Source organism: Phocoena sinus, chromosome 7 (assembly GCF_008692025.1).
Source record: "Phocoena sinus isolate mPhoSin1 chromosome 7, mPhoSin1.pri, whole genome shotgun sequence".
Classification (NCBI taxonomy): domain Eukaryota; kingdom Metazoa; phylum Chordata; class Mammalia; order Artiodactyla; family Phocoenidae; genus Phocoena; species Phocoena sinus.
This window is the reverse complement of record NC_045769.1, coordinates 28,757,877-28,776,481: the sequence shown is the minus strand read 5'-3', so window position 1 is coordinate 28,776,481 and position 18,605 is coordinate 28,757,877. Positions and strand designations below refer to the sequence as shown.

The 18,605-nt window shown below is 40.2% G+C and overlaps 1 protein-coding gene across 3 annotated transcripts in view; it reads left to right on the top strand.

Moving 5' to 3' along the window:
• Positions 1 to 1,430: 1,430 nt before the first annotated feature.
• Positions 1,431 to 18,605, top strand: part of CCNYL1 (cyclin Y like 1) — a 35,654-nt gene continuing 18,479 nt past the window's right edge. Inside the window, exons 1-3 of one of the 3 annotated variants that reach the window (XM_032636861.1) lie at positions 1,431 to 1,998; positions 11,407 to 11,481; positions 13,360 to 13,394. In XM_032636861.1, the coding sequence (XP_032492752.1) occupies positions 1,773 to 1,998; positions 11,407 to 11,481; positions 13,360 to 13,394 (336 nt within the window). In that variant the 5' untranslated portion in view covers positions 1,431 to 1,772. The remainder of the gene's footprint in view (positions 1,999 to 11,406; positions 11,482 to 13,359; positions 13,395 to 18,605) is intronic. The other 2 variants (XM_032636862.1, XM_032636860.1) reach the window with 2 other exon arrangements.

The window sequence follows — 18,605 nt, the reverse complement described above, 5'->3', positions numbered from 1 at the left end:
ATCAGTCCTACTTATTGTCGAGTGACCTCACTACAAACCACCTGATAGTGACTCCTTAACTTCACAACATTCAATGGTTCTCATGTTTCTGGGAAAAAAACCAAGCTCTTCACCCCAGCATCTACTTGGGGTTAATAGACCTAGGTTTGAATTTCAGGTTTAAGTACTTTGCAGCAGTGTGACCTCAGACAATTGGGCTTTCTAAGCCTTTGTCTTCTCACCGTGCCTGAGGGCAGGACTATTTCCCACAGACGGTAGGCATGTAGGCCTGGCATGTAGGAGGGACTAATCAACGTTGAATGGAGGGAAAGTATTTTAAAATCCACATCAAAAAATTGTTCCTCCTTAAAAAAAGAAAATCCTGATACACTATGCCACTTCCAACCAAATTTGACTTCTACCTTTATTTTCTGATAATCACAATAAGGTGCCTTTGGGGATCCACACAATCAGGGATCAAATCCTGGCCACACCCCTGATCAATCGTGTGCCCTTGGGAACGTTACTTAGTTTCTGTAAAATCTGTAAAATGAAGGTTTCTGAGGATTTTGTTCCCGAGGATTAAATGAGTACCTCACTTGGAACGGGGTCGGGCGCATAGTGTTTGCCAAACGTTAACTATCGTTATAATCTTCATCAAATCAAGACCGTGGTACTCCACTTTGTGACTCTCAGGTTTGTATGAGAAAATCGTGCTTTAATGCGTTGTTGTTGGCTAAAGTAGGGAAACCTGGAAACTCCTGCCGTGGAAGAGAGAAACGGGCGAGAAAAGCGAATTGCTGAATCCCAGCGTCTCAGAGGTGGGAGGGAGGAGTTCGGTACCTAATTTACCGATGAGGAAGTGGAGGGGTGACGTGTCCTCGAGTCTCATTCAAGACACAGCCACAGCTCTTTATTGAGAGTAGGACCAGGGCCCCGGTGGTTGCTATGGTTAAACTGCAGGCGGAAACTAACACTCTTCGGAAGGCAAGACAGGAGGAGCATTCAGTTACAAAAAACGGTCAAAAATTGGGGTGTAACTAAGTTCGTTGAGCAATACATCAAATGAGTCAATTGTCGACCCGGTGAAACCGAGTTGCTAACTGAACTGGCATTTTACGAACAGGGGCTTTCTACAGAGCCCACTCACTGACTCAGGACGACTTCGATTAACAAACTCCCGCGGCACTTCCCGCAGGATCGGAAAGCTCGGAGCGCGAGAGATGAATGGAAACCGGAGTCCGGGGCGCGCCGCTCGGGGGGCGGAGCAGCCGCGGGAGGGGGCGGGGCATTGTGAGTCACATGCCTGCGCGCTGAGGAGGGCGCGTGGAGGGAACTCTGGTCGTGATTGGTCCGTCGTAACCAGGTGACCGAAGGACACGTTCCGGTAGGCAAGGGCCGGCCAGGCTAGCTACTTTCAGTCGGGAGGCGGCGGCGGAAGGAGGAGGAGCTCCGGCTGCGCTCTCTCCCGGCAGTGGCTGTGCGTCTCAGCGCTTGTCTGGTCCCCACCCCCTTTAAATAAGCCGGTCTGGTCGCCGCCCTCACAGACTAGTTGGCTGCGGGGAGGCGGGGGCGGCGGGGGTGCGGCCGGGGCCGGAGCCCTGCCCGGGGCCCGGCGGCTGGGTGGACGGGCGAGCGGTGGGCGAGGTCGCGCCTGCATGCGTGGCGCAGCCCCGGCATAGCCCGGGGCTGCCAGTGCCCGCCGCGCCATTGTTGGGGGAGGGGGCGGCTGCTGAGCGCGGCGGAGTCGGGGGGCGAGCGGAGGCGGAGGCGGCGAGGAGTGGAGGCGCCCCATGGGGAACTCGCTGTCTTGTTGCGTGTCCCCCAATGCCAGCCCCAAGTTGGGCCGGCGCACGGGGTCAGCGGAGCCGGACTACGAGTCTGAGGTCTACGAGGCGGCGGCCGGGGACGCGGTGGCAGTAGCTCCGGCGCCGGCTGCCGTGGAACCCGCCGAGTTGGATTTCGGAGGTGGCGAAGGCCACCACCTGCAGCACATCAGCGACCGGGAGATGCCCGAAGGTAAGAAGCGGCGGGCGCGCCTCGCTCCTCGCGGGGTCGGCGCCGTCTGCTCTCGGGCTTACCTTTGGCCTCCGCCGCCCCCAGGGTCCCCCGGGAGGGAGCCGCCGCCTAGGGCTCCTTCTTGCCCGGAGTTGGCTCTCCCAGGGCTGGGCACCGGGGACGAAGGCTGGCTCTGCCTGGCGTCCCCACCCCTTATTCTTTACCCGTCGCGTCCGGCCAGTCTCCTTTCCTCTTCCCTACCCGAATGCCCAATTCTTTCCCCCGTTCCCATTTCCCAGCCCGGCCTGAGACCCTCCAGTCCGCGGCCCTTCCTGTTCGTGGTTCTATTTAACATCTCGTGGGACTTAGCAAAGACTTTCTGGTGTATTCTCTCTTTTCTTAATGAAAACTTAAATACTCTAACTTCGGCGTATCCATCCCGTCTCCCTATCCAGATGGCACCTAACCGAAGGAACTAGGTAAGGGCCTGATGATAGATTTCATTCGTTAAGGTAGTTGATACTCGAGACAATTAAGACAAACATTATAGGATTTGTCATTTAAATTCAAAATAGATGTGGGCAGAGTCAATGTGGTGTTCTTAAGTAAAATTCTTTGGATTTTAATGTTTTCAGTCGCCCTGATAGAAGCTACTTTATCCCTTCTAACTATAATTTGAACACGATAGGAAAGAAAATGGTGGGAGGGGGCTTAAAATAACTGTGAACTGTGTGAAACGTTAACGCCACAGCTGCAGAGAATAGTTTTGTTTTTTTTTCTTTACCAAAGGAGACCGCATGGAGTTCTGATTACTTTAAAATTCCCACTTTGACACAAGTATGTCTTCAGCTGCACAACCTTAACCGACTTCATTCACCCGTTGCCTGTTCTAAGGGGCGGGGGGCGACGTGGTTCCTGAGACTGCTGGACAAAAGTTTCAAAGGAGAAAAAACATTCAGATTGTAATTTGTAATGTACAGGTTTGGGAGTTAACATGCCACATCCATTAAGCAGAAAAGTGTCTCCATGGCTCCCTCCCCCGCGCCCCCCACCCACCCACCAGTAGAATCCTATTCAACTTTAAGAATATTCAGGTAAAATTCTGAAGACTAAATGGCTGGGGGGGTGGGTGTTGTCGGGGAGGAGAGGAGAGAAAGAAGAGAGGAAATGTTTGATTTTTGCCTCTAGAATTTCGGAAAGGGATGGTTCTAGGTTAAAAAAAATTTCTGGGTAGCATAGTGGCACTTTAATAAAGACTGTGTTCTTTGAAGTATAAAACATTGTACCATAAAGATGTTAAAGCCCCACAGGCCCATTTGTTTCATTTAAATGCCAGAGATTATTTCATTATTTCATAGACGAAATGTCTTACAGCTCTTCTGTTTAAATTTTAGTTGGGTTTACTTAATTTCCTTAAAAGTTAGAATAATTAAGCCTGTGGATTCACCCTTATGATGGACGTGGCTTTGTAAGTGGAAACTACTCCCTTTTCAGAATAGTTAGATATTGTGAAAAAATGAACAAATTATGTGAATTAATTGTAGCTTTAAACACAAAGCATGTAAGTACTTGTGAAAACTGCTCTGCTTGTTGCTATAAGGTAAGCCTCTAAAAGATTTTAAAAAGCAGTGAGTAGTTGGCTAGTGTAGGATGAGAGATGAAAATTGGACCTTTATAGAATTCTTTTAAGATTTACAATGCATTTTCATGTGTATTTCACTTGGCCCTTCCATCTACAAATAAGGCCCGTGTATATTCTCCCTCTATTCCCGATGAAGAAGCCAAGACTTAGAGATCTGAAATGACTGTGTAACACAGCTACTGAACAAAAGAGACAGACTTGGGAGGTGGTAGATATGCCAAATTCAGTTCTTGGGATGCTTAAGAAACTGTTTAGAGCGCACCTTATATTTTATAATTTATCCATAAGTTAGGCCTATCTCAGCATACTCCAGTTTTGATTATTGCCATTCCAGTTTATTGTACACAACTCAGAAGCAACATTTACCTCTCCATTCTATGTCTGTACGTTCATTGCAATGGATATGAATAAAAGTAGAAGTCATGAAATAGTCTAAATTTACCAGTCAGGTAAACACCTTGATATATTTTAAAGAGTTTGTTCTGGTGAAATCCAATTGAAGCCGAGAATGCCCTGGACAGAGGGACATAAGGGGAAGCTGGTAAGCGGGCAGGTAAGGTACTAAGCATTTAGCATACGACTATGTATGATAAGGAAGGAGTGTTAAATCAGGAACTGGAAAAATAGAGTTCATGAGTACAGAATTTACCTTTTTATGTTTAACATGATTGTTAAAATTTCATTTCAATTTGTCTTTTTTGGGGGGGGCATTCAATAAAGTGATAAGAGAAACCTCAATTTCAGCATTTGCCTATTAATTAAGTTTCCATAGAAACAAGGTCAGAACGCCAAATATAAAGTACAGGCACATTGGAAGTTTGCTCTTAATGTCTTTATTTCAGACAATTTTATATCAGTTTCCCTGGAAACTGAGAAATACCTACTCAGATATGAAACATTTTGGCTTTTCTATAGTGAAGAATTATTTGGTTACTTAGAGAAAATCGTACATAAATGATGCTCTGTCTTGTTCTTCAGAAACATTGGAGAAGAACATCATTTCTTCAAGCCATTTCAAAAAAGTAACTCCTAAGAACGTAGTATAGATTTCAGATAGACTCAAAAGAATTTTTTTCACTTCTTTGTCTTTAACAGTATATCTAATATAACTGATGGTAGTGTCATAATAGAAAATAAGATGCTAAGGTTGTATTATCTGATTTTATTTTTATTCATCAACTTTTCATACAACCTTTATGTTGTGACCTTAGGAGCTTTGCTAATTTTCTGGTGAAAGGTGCTCTCTCAAGTGACCCCTCCCTCCCATTCCCCTGAAGAGTGGGTAGGGAAGGAATTGGCAATATGATGTGGAAAAACCTCTGAGCAACAGATCTTTCCTCTCTCCAGTAGCTATTTTAAACACTTTTTTTTTTTTTTACTTTTTTTGGTGACGGTATTAATAAACATTTGATGTAAAAGATTTAGAAAACACAGAAAAGTCCTTCACTCACACTCAGAATGTCCAGAATTTTTATGAATATTTTGGTGTTGATTCTTCCTGAACCTTTTGTATGCATATAAACATAACACTGTGTTTATTTTACAAAGATGAGATTGTTCTTTATGTGCCCCTTTGTAATGAAAAGTAATGACGTGAAGCTCCTGGAACTGTGCTGACACCTAGAGAGTGCTCCAGGATGATGTATTTCCATGCAACTGCACATAGCTCTACAGCCTGCCTTTTACCACCTGTTTACTGTGCCATCGAATGGTTGGAGCATAATTCATTTACCCAGCCTTTATGGTTGAGCATCTTTTATAATCCCATTATAATGCTTTATTCAGGGGACACAGATAAAAACTGACGCATTGTATTGATACTTCCCTATAGCATTCTGATTGTACACTTTGTCTTACGACTTAATTAAATTCATAGGGTGAGTCATTTTGTAGTTAAAGTATTTTAACATTAAATGTTCTTTTCCCAAATTAAAGTTACCATTGGTTTTTCACTGAACATTAGATTTCCTCTTTTAGGTTTTCGTGGTTCTTGGTAACCTGTCTTGTGTCTTTGATTCTGAGTAACTAAACTACTACTCTAAGAGATCTGAAATTAACTCTGGTCTTAGGTGACAGACACATCAAAAGACAGCATTAGAAGAAATCTTAGATGATGTGGGAAAATTGGGAGAAACTTAACTGGTTTTGGGTACACTGAAACATTATTAGGCACCATTCCAGAGGCAGGACAGACAGTGGTTAGACAAGACAAAGCCTGTACCCTAACTCAGGTCCTTACTTTCTAGAGGTGCGTGGGGGCTGACAACACAAGAATAATGTCAGGTAGTGAGACACTGAGAAGAAAGAAGATGAAGGTAATGGGCTGGGGGGGAGGACAGTTTTACAAGGGATGGTTAAAAACAGCTTCTCTCCTTAAGCGACCCATGAGCAGTCCTGAGAGAGCCGTGTGAGGATGTGGGAGAAGAGGCTTCTGTGCAGTTCCTAAGAAGGGACTATGCTTGATGCGTGCAAAGGACAGAAAAGACGGGTGGCTGCAGCTGAGTGAATGAATGCCAGGAGGAATATAGGGGATTAAGACCTTGTATGCCTAGTGGGCCTTGACAAAAAAATATGAATTTTAGTCTAATTGTAATGGGAAACCATTGAAGGATTATATGCAGGGGAATGATGTTAATTCTTAGAAAAAGGGAAGGGGGCTAGAGAGGGTGGAGGGAGATGAGACCAGCTACTGTGTGAGAATAGACTGTAAGGGCAGAAGGAAGCAGGGAGGGAGACCAGTTAGGAGGCTGGTGCAGTAGCTCAGGTGAGAGCCAACAGTGGCTTGAACAAAAAAGAGATATTAATAAGGGCCTAAAATAGGCTGTAGTATATAGATTGCTCTTGCATTTCATTTGATTCTCACCATGTTCTGAGTTAGGTAGTGTAGTAATTTTTCTCTTAGGTATAAATTGAGTTGTCCAAGGTTTTAAAAATGAATATTGTTAGTAGGACTGTAAATTCCAAATGCATGGCATATAGGAACAGAATTTATTGATGACATTATGTGAGCTTCTTTAGAATACTACTTTTTTTTTTTTTTTTTTTTTTTTAACTGTATGCGGGCCTCTCACTGTTGTGGCCTCTCCCATTGCGGAGCACAGGCTCCGGTCGCGCAGGCTCAGCGGCCATGGCTCATGGGCCCAGCCGCTCCGCGGCATGTGGGATCTTCCCGGACCGGGGCACGAACCCATGTCCCCTGCATCGGCAGGCGGACTCTCAACCACTGCGCCACCAGGGAAGCCCAATACTGCCTTTTTTCTTGTTGTTATTATTTAGCGTATTGTTGTTATTTTAGCGTATTAAAATAACAATACGCTTTTGTTGTTATTTTAGCGTATTAAAGTAATAAAACTTTAGAGTTAAAACAGTAACACTGCATAATGTGAAATGAAATGAAGGTAACTTGCAACCCAGAAAGGTTCTTAAAAGTCCAAGAAACTGAGTAAAGTACTCTTTAGCAATATATAAAGCCAGGTGTACCTACCTATATGTCACCTCTCAGTCATGATCACTGTAAAACTGATTAAGGATTAAAATAAGGCAAAACTGAGAACCAAGGTAGAGGCAGGTACAGAAGCAGTTGGAAACCAGAGTTGGGAAGTTTGGAAGCCAGGATTGTCAGAAGCTAGGAAAGCAGGATCAAGGCTTGGGTGAGCAGTAGACTGGCAGGCGCAGAGGCTGCTGTGTACCCTCTGGTGAGGCAGCCCAGCTCAGGGCTGGCTGGCAGGGACTCCCTGACTGGGGTGGAAAGTGTGGACTCAAGGAGATGAAATCATCAGTTTACATGGTAATTGTAAGAATTGTAATATTTGTATTATGAGCCATAAAACTAATACACTGTACAGTATAGGGATGCTAGGGCAGTTCAGTAAATGCAGTGGTTACCTTTAAGTAAACTGGTGCTCAGCAGTTAGCGCAGAAACTGCTGACATCTCCTGTTTATTTGGAATATATCGAAATCAATATGTTGATATTAATCTTTCTGAAATATGCTGCTTCTGTCAGATGCTTTCTTGGTCACTTCCCTCTCCCTCTAATATTTTAACAAGGAAAAATCATTTATTGACAGTTTGATAGCATAGTTTTAACACTTTTAGCCTTCAGTAATGCATTTCATTTGTTCTAAGTTGCCTGTATTTTCACATTTTTAACAACTGCAATTGAGATGGATCTTAACAACTGGTAGAATCTTAGATTGGAGGAAAAACAGTATTCAGTGTCGGTGGTGTTTTACAGGTTTCCTCTGAGGAATGTTTACATTAAGACCCGAGTTTAATTTCTTTTTAATCATACTTTTTCTACATCGACCTATCATGCTGTCAAATAAGTTGCAATTTAAATTGATAATACTAAAGTGATGGGTCTTAAAATACAATTTTAATCATAACCCCTAATCATGAGCTCAAGAATATTTCTCCTGGGTAAAACATTCTCAGAGGTTTCTAAAGAAATAACTTTAGGAAGAATCCATGTGATTTCCTGAATGCACAGTAATTTCCTGAAGTCTCTAAATTACTGTGTGTGTCCATGTGGTGGGGAGAGGGATGAGAGGGATGGTGGGCGGTAAAGCTTTGCTGAATAGTTGGCAGTCTTACCTTTGTGATGGTGAAGAGTGTGGTAGGTTTTAACATAGTCTCCTTAGGCTCTTGGGAAGATAGTTAATGGAAAGTGCAGAAATACTGTGTGTATGTATGAGTTTACTGTCTAATGGCTCACAAGTCCATTCTATAAAATAGTGATGTGGTATTTTTCATTAGCAAAAAGTGCAAGTTATATAGAAAATTGTTAGTTATATAGGCTATAAACAGAAGATTAATATTTTCTGAAAACCTCATGCAAACTGACAGCAGTAGGGCCCTGGTGTTTACAGTACATTCAAATGATAGGCCAACTCACCAAAGTGGAAATAACACTGATAACTGTGGGAAAATAGTCAAACTGTGTAATGAAAAGAAATACAAATTAGATCTACGGTGAGGTTCCTCATTCATATCAGTAGGAATTTTTTTTTTTCAAGTATCCAAAGCAAGGGTAGGAACTCAGAATGTCATGATTGGTAGCATTATACCCTAATGTGCCCCCCACCTTCTTAGGAAGCAATTTAGCATTGTACATGGAGCCGTGAAAGTGATCTAACCTTTTGGCTTGGTCATCCCACTTCCAAAGATCTTTGCTAAGGAGATAAAACCATTATTTTAAAAAACTATATACATGAAGATTTTCCTCATAATATTTTAAGAATAGAACTTTGTAAGCACCAATCCCCAGCAATAGGGGATTGGCTAAGTCCAGTATAGGAATAACACTTGATGGGCCAGTGTGTATTCATTAAACAATAAATATGCAACAGTGGGGTGGAGAGCACTTGTTAGTAACAAGAAGACATAAATTGTACACTAATTAGAGCTTTTTTTAACGTATAAGAAAAGCAACTAAAAGTAATGGTTGTGAATCACTGTGTTAATGATTGTGAATGGTTGTGTTTAATTTTTAAACAGCATTGTTTTGGCTCATGCAGATTTTTGTTCATGATATTTGTTAAAGGAATGAGCAAGTGACTTTTACCTTTCCCCACCTTCAGTGTGATCATCAGTACTGCTGATTAACCAGGTCTCCTTCAGTTGCAAGTTAAAAGAAATTCACAGAGTTAAGCACTACTTGACCCAGGAGTTAAATGATCTCCTCAGTTCTGCTCTCCTCTGTTGATGTCTCCTGAGAAGCCTTTCCCCTCATGATAGCAAGGGGAGTGTCCAGCAGCTCAAGACAAGCTAAGGATCCTAGAGCACAGTTCTGCCTTTCTCTTTTCTTGGGAAGTCCCAGGACAGCAGTGATTGATTGGCCAGTCCTGGGTCCTGTGCCCACCTTTGAACCCCCTAGGACAGAGTAGGGAGAGTGCCAGCTTTTTTCTGGTCACTTGGGCTAAGTTTACTTTTTTTTGCGTGTTGTCATTTCTTTTCTCCCAGCCTTCTTGATTTTTGTATTTAGAGCTGTAGTGGCACATCTTGGTTTGGCGCGCGCGCACGTGTGTGTGTGTGTGTGTGTGTGTGTGTGTGTGTGTGTGTGTGTGTGTGTGTTAAAGCTTGCTTCTCTTTGATTCTGGCACTTACTTTTCCTGGACTTCAATTGAAAATTGTTAAGTTTTACCATGCCATAGACAGTGGTAAATAATATAGCTACTTTGCAAACATTTCTGCTTATTTTTTAGATTCAAATGTAGTCTATTTACTTTCTTTTTTGGTATAGGTAAGTAGTCATGAATCCTTTCGGAAGCCATAGGTTAGAGGCAGCTGTGAAAGTCTCTGCCTGTCATTTTGTGTACAGCTGAAATAATTTATTTTCCCATTATCTAATTTTTCAAATATGTAGGGGAAAAAAACTTTAAAATAATTGTATGGGTCTTTTACATAAAAATGTTGAATAGAATATTTTCTCCAAAAGCAGCTTGATAAACTTCAAATTCAGTGAAGGAATTTTCATGAAGAACAGAGCAGTTGGTTTAGCTATGTAAATTACTAGTGCTGGCAGTAACATTAAAATGGATGGCTCAGATTCCTGTTAAAATGGGAAGTCCAAAATTACTTCGTGCAAAATTCTTTCTGGGCGGGAAAAGGGGATTCTAGGTAGATACATTTGTGAAATGCTGGGTTAGACAGAATTCACTACTAGACGAATTAGTTTTTAATATATCAATGTGTGTATTCTTTTGATTCTCTAAGAGGCAGGGATATATTTGTATTTCACTTTGACCATCAAACCCCTCGTTCAAAAACAGATCAATTATTATGTGGTCTGGGAAATAATTGCCTTCACCATTACTCGTAATCTGAATCGTGGTCCAGTTTCTTAAAAGATTGGTTAATTGGTTTGAGATGGACTTTTTTGAGGAAGTGTCATAGGGCTTCTATGTTTGTTTTAAACAACAACCTTATTATCCTATGTGGTAGCTTGTGCTTGTTTTGTATTTCTGCCTAAACAGAAGACACTGTACCACCTTGGTGCAAGGTGGACTACAGGCAGACCCACCTTTTTATGTAGGTGTGGCCAGAAGTTTTTTTCAAGTAGCCCTATGATCTGCTCCAGGAAGTACTCTTATTGAAGCCCCAAATTAATCATGCAGCATGGAATGAAGAAGTGAGAGTTCAGCTTTGGAAATAGAGGGCAAAGTTAAAAATCACTATCACGGAAGTGGTCCTATAGATTAGAACATTGAACTTTTTTGTAGTCCTCTTAAATCTGCCATGATGAATAGCCCCCAGATAAACCACAGCCAGTTAAATGAGATCATTTGTTGAATGGAGTTAGAATTAGCCATTTGATTGTCTGAAGAACATTTGCCAAAAGCAACTCACTTGGTTTTGGCATATTTGATACATTGAGCTGGTATCTGACAGTAGTTGGCCACAGCATAACTTGCTTCTTGAGACTGTTCCTGGAATGTGCTAGTAATATCAGCTTTAAAGGAGGGTGACTGAATTTTTAATTGATAAGTAGGAGGGGAGTCACATATATGATTCATCTAAAAATGGCATCGATTATTTAGGTGCAAGTGAAAGAAGTCTAAGACATAGCCATGGTTTTATTCCACATGCATGGAGAGTTTCTACAATTTTGCTGTTTCCCAATAGAATTTTTATATTGTGCCTTTACTAAAATTGCCTTTTTGTCATTACTAAAAGCTCTTCTCAAGGCTATTAAAACTGGTTTATATCAATGTGTTGCTATCTTTAAAATCACTTATTTTTCTACTCAACTAAATCACCACACCTTTTTCTCTTCTTCCTGTACAGACTTAGCTTTGGAATCAAACCCTTCTGACCACCCAAGGGCAAGCACAATTTTCCTGAGCAAATCTCAAACGGATGGTAAGACAGTTTTTTTTTTTCCCCTGAGAAAAAGAGTGAAAACTGTTTTTGTTTTGTGTATTATAGGAAGTATTTAGAAAAACTCTTACAGTGGTTTAAATGTTTCACTTTTTCATGTATTCACTTGTCTTATTTTAATATGTTGATGATACACTTTCCTTTAGTTGTCAGTGTTTTAATGAGGAGAACACTTAGACTGTCTGTTTATACATTTTGTCACCTCTTTATCAACATAGTCAACTGGCCACATGATTTAGATGTGGTCTGTTTCTCCGTGCTACTTTGTCCTTTTCAGCTTGCTCCAAAGAGCACATATGTTAAAGATGAATGATAGGGTTTAGGTCACAGTTAGGTTTTCATTTGATCAAATCAGAAAAATTAGTTGTTATATATGGGAATTGAGCCTTGTGATTTGGGCCCTGTTTTACCCAGTGTTCAACCAGACGAGCCTATCTCACATCCAGATTTATGCTACTCAGAACTTTTAAGCTATTCAAAACTTTCTCATCCTAATATAGTGCTGTGCCAGGGTAATGAGAGCAACATGCCTTATGGGGTTTCCCAGAAGATTATCCTCAGCATGTGAAACTCATATAAATTTCCTGTGTCCTCCTTGTTTTAAGATGGGAATCAGAACTGTAGAATTTTTTGCACTCCTGCTTGCCTGCTTGTCTTCCTTAATGTTATGTTAAATCCTAGTTTATTTGCTAAAAAGCCATACATGACCAAGTTTTTCAGTTGATAACGAGAGCAGGAATACAAGAAGTGAACATTCCACAATATTTAAAGTGATGCAGCACAATAAAAAACGGAGGTTTGTTTTTTTGTTGTTGTCGTTTTGTTTTTTTCCATTAGATCACTGGTTTTTATAAAAGGATATAACTCAGGAACAGCCAGATGGAAGAGATGCAAAGGGCCAGGCATGGAGACAGGGCACAGAGCTTTGATGCCTTCTGCAAGGGTACTACATGTTCACCAACCTGGAAGCTCCCAGGGTTTCTAACTTGCATTTTTCTAGTGTTTGTACTTGAGCCACTCATTTCTGGTTAGGATTGCTCTGTTTCTCAGTTTCTTCCAGAGCCATGAGCTGCTCACATGTAGAGGGGCTCTGGAGACAGTAAAAGAAAAGCTGCCCCATGCCTGTCTCTCTCTTCAGCCTTAAGGAATCCGTGCCTTTGATGCCCGTCTGGAGTTAAAGGAGGCAGTGTGAGCAAGAGTGTGGCCTGAGACCCTCTTCAAGCTTTTATTTTTCTGGCCTTTGTTGGAGCAAAACAGTTTTGTGTGCTGTAGATGTATTCATTTAGGTTGGCACACTCATTTTAAAATTACCTTTAACATAGGTTACTTTCCAGTTGTGTATTTTTTCAGTAAGGTATTTGAGTAGGTTACCATTAAGTGGTTCAGGATGCTTCCAGAGATACTGGTGCGTTTAGAGACGAGTGCCTGGCCAGAAACTAGTTCTTAGGGTCGTCATCTGTAGATTGTGGTAATTAAAGTAAGCTGTGTGTGAATGAAGAATTAGAAAATACTACTGGCTAGTAGTTCAGCTAGGCAGCAGGTAAATTGTTTTATTAGCTAAGTTTCTCACCTGGCCTAATTTGCTTTGTCCTTTTCTTTTGTAAATGGGGAGTCCTTCATTTGTACCTAATACAGAATATCTATTAGGTCAAAAAGGTAAAACTAAGTTTTTAGATTTTATTTATAGGACTCATCTTGCTGGGTGATTTAAATTATATATTTTGTTGGAAATTATTTTAAAAAATAGAATGGAATTTTATCTCATTGTGTTATTGGTAACCCATCAAATAATTAGCGACTACTTTTATTTTTCTATGGCATTTGTATCAGAATTCATCAGTTAATTTTTTTTATTCTTAGTGCGAGAAAAGAGGAAGAGCAACCATTTAAACCATGTAAGTAAACAGTTGAAAAGTTAAGAAATTAATAGTTTGCATTAAAAATATGTCTGCCATGATTCCTAAAAAATATGATGGATCCAATACTGTAGAATCTTTTTTGTAGATTTTCTAAATCTCTATTTTCCTAATTATCAAATGTATTCAGGAAAGTCTTTGACTTAGTAGTGCCCATTTTTTAAGGGTTCTGACATTTAAGTTAAATTTCAATAATATGGTTGTAGTATAAAGATCTGCCTTAAATTCTTTTGCCTTATTTTTTTGATCTTATTTTCTAACCAAAGTAATAAAAGTACAATAGGTAAGTTAATTTTTAACATTGACTTCTTGTCATAGCAGGTGAAAGCTTAGCTTCTTCACTCCACCATGACGTTATTTCCCTCCTTGTGTTCCCTCAACATGTATCAGTTTTTATTAAATCAGAATCAATGTTTACATTACGACGACTCTGCAAATTTGTGTGTGCATTGCTGAGCCATATAGTTCTCTGACTGTGCCTCCTCCTTGTACACCCTTCATTCTTTTTCTTAAATATTAATGACATTGGAGCACTTTTGCACTTCTCTAGGATAATCCAATCCCCCTTTTCCTAGCCAACGTGATCTCACACAGCCAGATGCAGTAAGTAGCTCCCTGCCCGGTCTCCCTGCTTTCACATTCTTCATTTTTTCTGTGGAATTAATTTCCTGACTATATTCACTTGCCTGTTTTCTAACAGCTATTTTTTTCCCCAAATGTTTTACCATTTGTCACATGCCTATCAAAAATATTTTCCATCTACTAAGCCACATCTGTTCCATTTTTTTCTTGGAGACACTTTTCCCCAATCTTTTATCTTCCTACTCCCATATAGACTGGTGTTCTCCTAGGCCTGCTCTGTGCCTCTTTTCCTGGGATATCTGTGTGAAGTCATCTGGGATCTCACATAACTCTGCTCTCTTGTGTTGGATCCCTTATGTCCTAGATTCTGTTTCCCTCGTTATACTTCCTTGTTTTACTGGAGCACATTTTCCTGAGAAAAGGGCACATGGGCAGAAAGTTTATAGAGATCTAGCCTCTCTGAAACTCCTTCTATTTGATAAAGTATAGAATCCTAGATTGAAACTAATTTTTGCAGTTCTAAAGACATTTCCCTCTCATCTTCTCATTTACAATGTTGCTCTTAAACCTGTTGACATTGTATGATACATTGTACATTACCGATTTTAGTCATTTTCCCCCATCCCTTCCTTCTCTGGAACCTTTTAGTACCTTCTGTCTCCCTGGGATTTTGAAATTTCATAATTTGGTTTGGTATAGACCTTTTTTGTGTGTTTCTTTGATATTCTGTTTTTTCTTCCAGGTTCCTATTATTCAGATGTTGGAAGTCTTAGACTTACCAGATCGCTAACTTTTTTCCCCTCCTGCTTTGCATTTTTTTTTTGTCCTGCTTCCTGGAGATTTCCTTGACTCTGCTCTAATCCTGTTGAATATATTGTTTTGTCTACCTTATTTTCAATTTATAGAGTTCTCTTATATCCTGTCATTCCTTTTTTCACTGATTCAATTTCAAGTTTTCATTTGCTCCTGAGTTTTATCACTCCCATCAATTCCTTCTTCCTGTTTTGTTTTGTTTTTTTTTAAAGCATCCTTTTATTTTATTTTATTTATTTATTTTGTGGCTGCATTGGGTCTTGGTTTCTGCGCGCGGGCTTTCTCTAGTTTCAGTGAGCTGGGGCTACTCTTTGTTGCCGTGTGTGGGCTTCTCACTGCGGTGGCTTCTCTTGTTGTGGAGCACGGGCTCTAGGGTGTGTGGGCTTCAGTAGCTGTGGCTCATGGGCTCTAGAGCGCAGGCTCAGTAGTTGTGGCACACGGGCTTAGTTGCTCTGTGGTATGTGGGATCTTCCTGGGCCAGGGCTCGAACCCGTGTCCCCTGCATTGGCAGGTGGATTCTTAACCACTGCACCACCAGGGAAGTCCCATTCCTTCTTCCTGTTTTGATCTCTTACTTGTTGGGGGCTTCCCTCAAACGTGTGATGGTCCCTGGCTGGCTGTTAAGATCTAATTGGAAGCATCACTTGGACAACTCGTTAACTGATGGGCCTCACTGCAAGGATTTGGGGACCACGCCTCTGAACTCTGAGCCTGCCTTGGGTTCTGTAAGACAAACTGGTTTTCTTGTTCCTGTCTTAGTCACTCTCTGTAGGTACCAAGGTTGTGCTTCCTCTGTTCTGCCATGTCAGTTACCACTCCTTTATCTAGTCTTTTCACCTTTCAAACATTAAAAATCATCTGCTGTTTATCCTGTCTTATGTATAGCCTTTTAAAAAAATGCCTTTAATTCTAATGAGATGATATCTCTGAAAGAAGGGGAAGAGGAAATAGATTTGTGGTCAGTCTACTCAAACTTAGATTTATTCTTTGAATACAGGTTCTAAGTTTGAAGTTTTAATTCAATATAATTAACGATATTAATTCAGACAATATATTTGGTTATACCTATAATTAGAATATTATACTTTTCTACTAAGGCCTTGAGTATGAATTCTGTTCAAACCACTCACCCTACCATATTGTCCATTAATGTGCAACACAGATAGAGTATTACAAATTTTTCAGTTAAAGTCATTGATTCTTAATAAACATATCCAAAACTTGTGAAAAGGGGGAGGAAAAAAGTGAACTTCAATTTTATTCTTTCAATGGGTTAAAATCAGAGGCAGTAGGCACAATGGGAAGATTCATTGGGTGGGGGCAGGATTTCAACAATGATAAGTTTTGGGGGTTGTTAGTCACTAGCCTCCTAGGTATGATTATTTTCTAGTCTTCACCACTAAACCTGAAGTCTACTAAGCAGCCTTTCCCCTTGTAAAGATTGTAAAAGTCCATCTATTCTGTCCTTAGTGCTGAATGAAGATAAATACTCTTCTTCAGTGACCAATTGAAATAATACCTATGAACATTAAACTGTCAGTAGTGTTTTTTGCTACTTGATTTTTTTTGTATTTGCATTTTATACCCTTATGTGTGTCAGTGTAGTTTATTGAGGTTGTGAGCCAGCAATGGTAAGGCTTTAATCATAAAGGACAGTTATCTTAAATTTTCAAGCAAGATGAGAGGCAAGTAATCTGCTGGCAGCTAACATATCTAGGCTTTGCTCAGAGGCTTCAATTCTGCCATCCTTTAGTGAATACTAGATGCTGGAAAGTTTGAATAGTTTCAGGAGTAGGCCTGTGGAAGTGTTTCTTTTGTAGGATCGAGCCAGTAGACTGTAAGTTGCTGATACATTAAATGAGCCCCCATAGGACTATAGACCACATCTAATTAAAAATTTTAAATGTTTTAGCACTAATATTTCCAAAGACAAATAAATATACTTTCATAGTAGAAAAAACTTTTTTTAATAGAGGAAAACAGGATAAATAGCACCCGGAGCTCTACCAACTAGTCTATATTTTGGTACATTTCCTTACTATTTTTATTCCCCTCATATATATAGATTTTTGGTCAGAATTGACTTTTATTACGTGTAGTGTATGTCATATTATACCCTAATAGTAGTGACCTTAAAAGGTAACCTGAAAAAAAAAAAAAGGTAACCTGCTTCGTTTAGAATCAAAGTATTTGAATGAGTGAATTTTCATTTTTCATGCTGTATATGTTTTTCGAGATTCTAAAATTACACATTAACCAAATAGCTTAAGGGCCATATCAGAGTTTTAGTTTAAAACATTTCTAGCTTGAAGGAGAAATTAGTCTTCCAAATAGTGGTACTTTTCAAATATGTTACATCTAGAACTTTTTGTTAATAAGGAATAAGTGGCTTTGCATAAAGCATCTGAAACAAGCAAAATGGTGTTTTATATACCATTTGGATATTTCTGGTTATTGGATACTGGCAATTTTTATTTAAATGCTCTGTATTTTAAAAAGCATCAACTAGATTTTCTCCCTGCCTCACCTTTCATGTATTTGTGGAGGACGCCGATGGGAGAGTGTGACAGCATGGTGAAGACTGTTTTATATTAGTAGGAGGAAGGAAGGCTCATCTGAATTAGTAAACAAACGAAAACCAAAAACAAAACCCAGCTTTAAAATTGTTTGTATTCTGTGGTATTAAAGAATGCTACTGTTCCTTCCAGTTGCTTTCAGTGATTGGGATTTGGTTATTGGCCTTACTTTAAGGAAGAGAATTGTCCTAACATAGTTTAGGCCATTTTAGTATTTGACTATTGCCGTGTTCATGGGCTCTTCACAAATAAATGGATACTTCTAAAGTGTTTTAAAGAGAGTTCATTCTCTAGAGGGTCTCAAAAAATTCTTTGTCACCTATCCAATACCACTGTAGATAAACTCTCACGAATTTGTATCTTTAGTAAGATTTACCTTCTAGTTGTAACTGATCTTAAATAATTTCTCAAACCCTTGTTGAATCCTAATTTGTTCCAGATTCTGTGCTCAGTAGCTGGAGGTAGGAGAAGAATCTTCCTAACCTGGAGAAGCTTGTTTACTTAAGAGAGTAGTACTATGCAAGCAGCTGAGACCATGGAACAGTTGGTAAACTAGATGTGTGAGTGTGCAGAAAGTGAGAAGTTTTGTGGTATGCCTGCTGGCAAAGGGATCCTAGAGGAAGACGGGGTCAAGCTTGCTGGGACAGGAGGAAGAAAAAGGCATTGCAGGCAGAGAGCAGCATGGGTGAGGCAGGAGTGTCAGATATCACACAGAACAGAATTAGTACAATTTTGAAATGAATGGAAAGTATTCTCTGAGGTTCTCACTTGAGTAATGTAATGGCAGTCTTACTTAAACATGAAGTGAGAAGTTAAATTCTCCGAGTTGTTTTATCCGTTTTTTTGGATGCGAGAGGATCTTTAAGCAATACCTTTTTGTCCTCCCGATAAGGGAATTGAGGCCCAGAGAGACTTACGGCCCCCAGCTTTTTAGTGATAGAGCAGCTCTGGCATGCCCAGCCTCTGATTCAAAAACGTTTGTTTCGTCACACTGTCTCCTGAAGTAATACATTTATTACTGGTGTTCATTTACTGCAGTGAAATACTCCTATGTCGGTATTATATAAAGCATTACGTTTTATTGTAGTAAATGAATAGAAATAGGAAATCTCAGCTGCATTTCATTGCTTAAGGAAAAAACCCTGAAATCTTATTCTAAACTTTTTACATGATTATAAAGGTAATTTGTAATAGGTGCTTGCCAGGTTTGATTATAGGT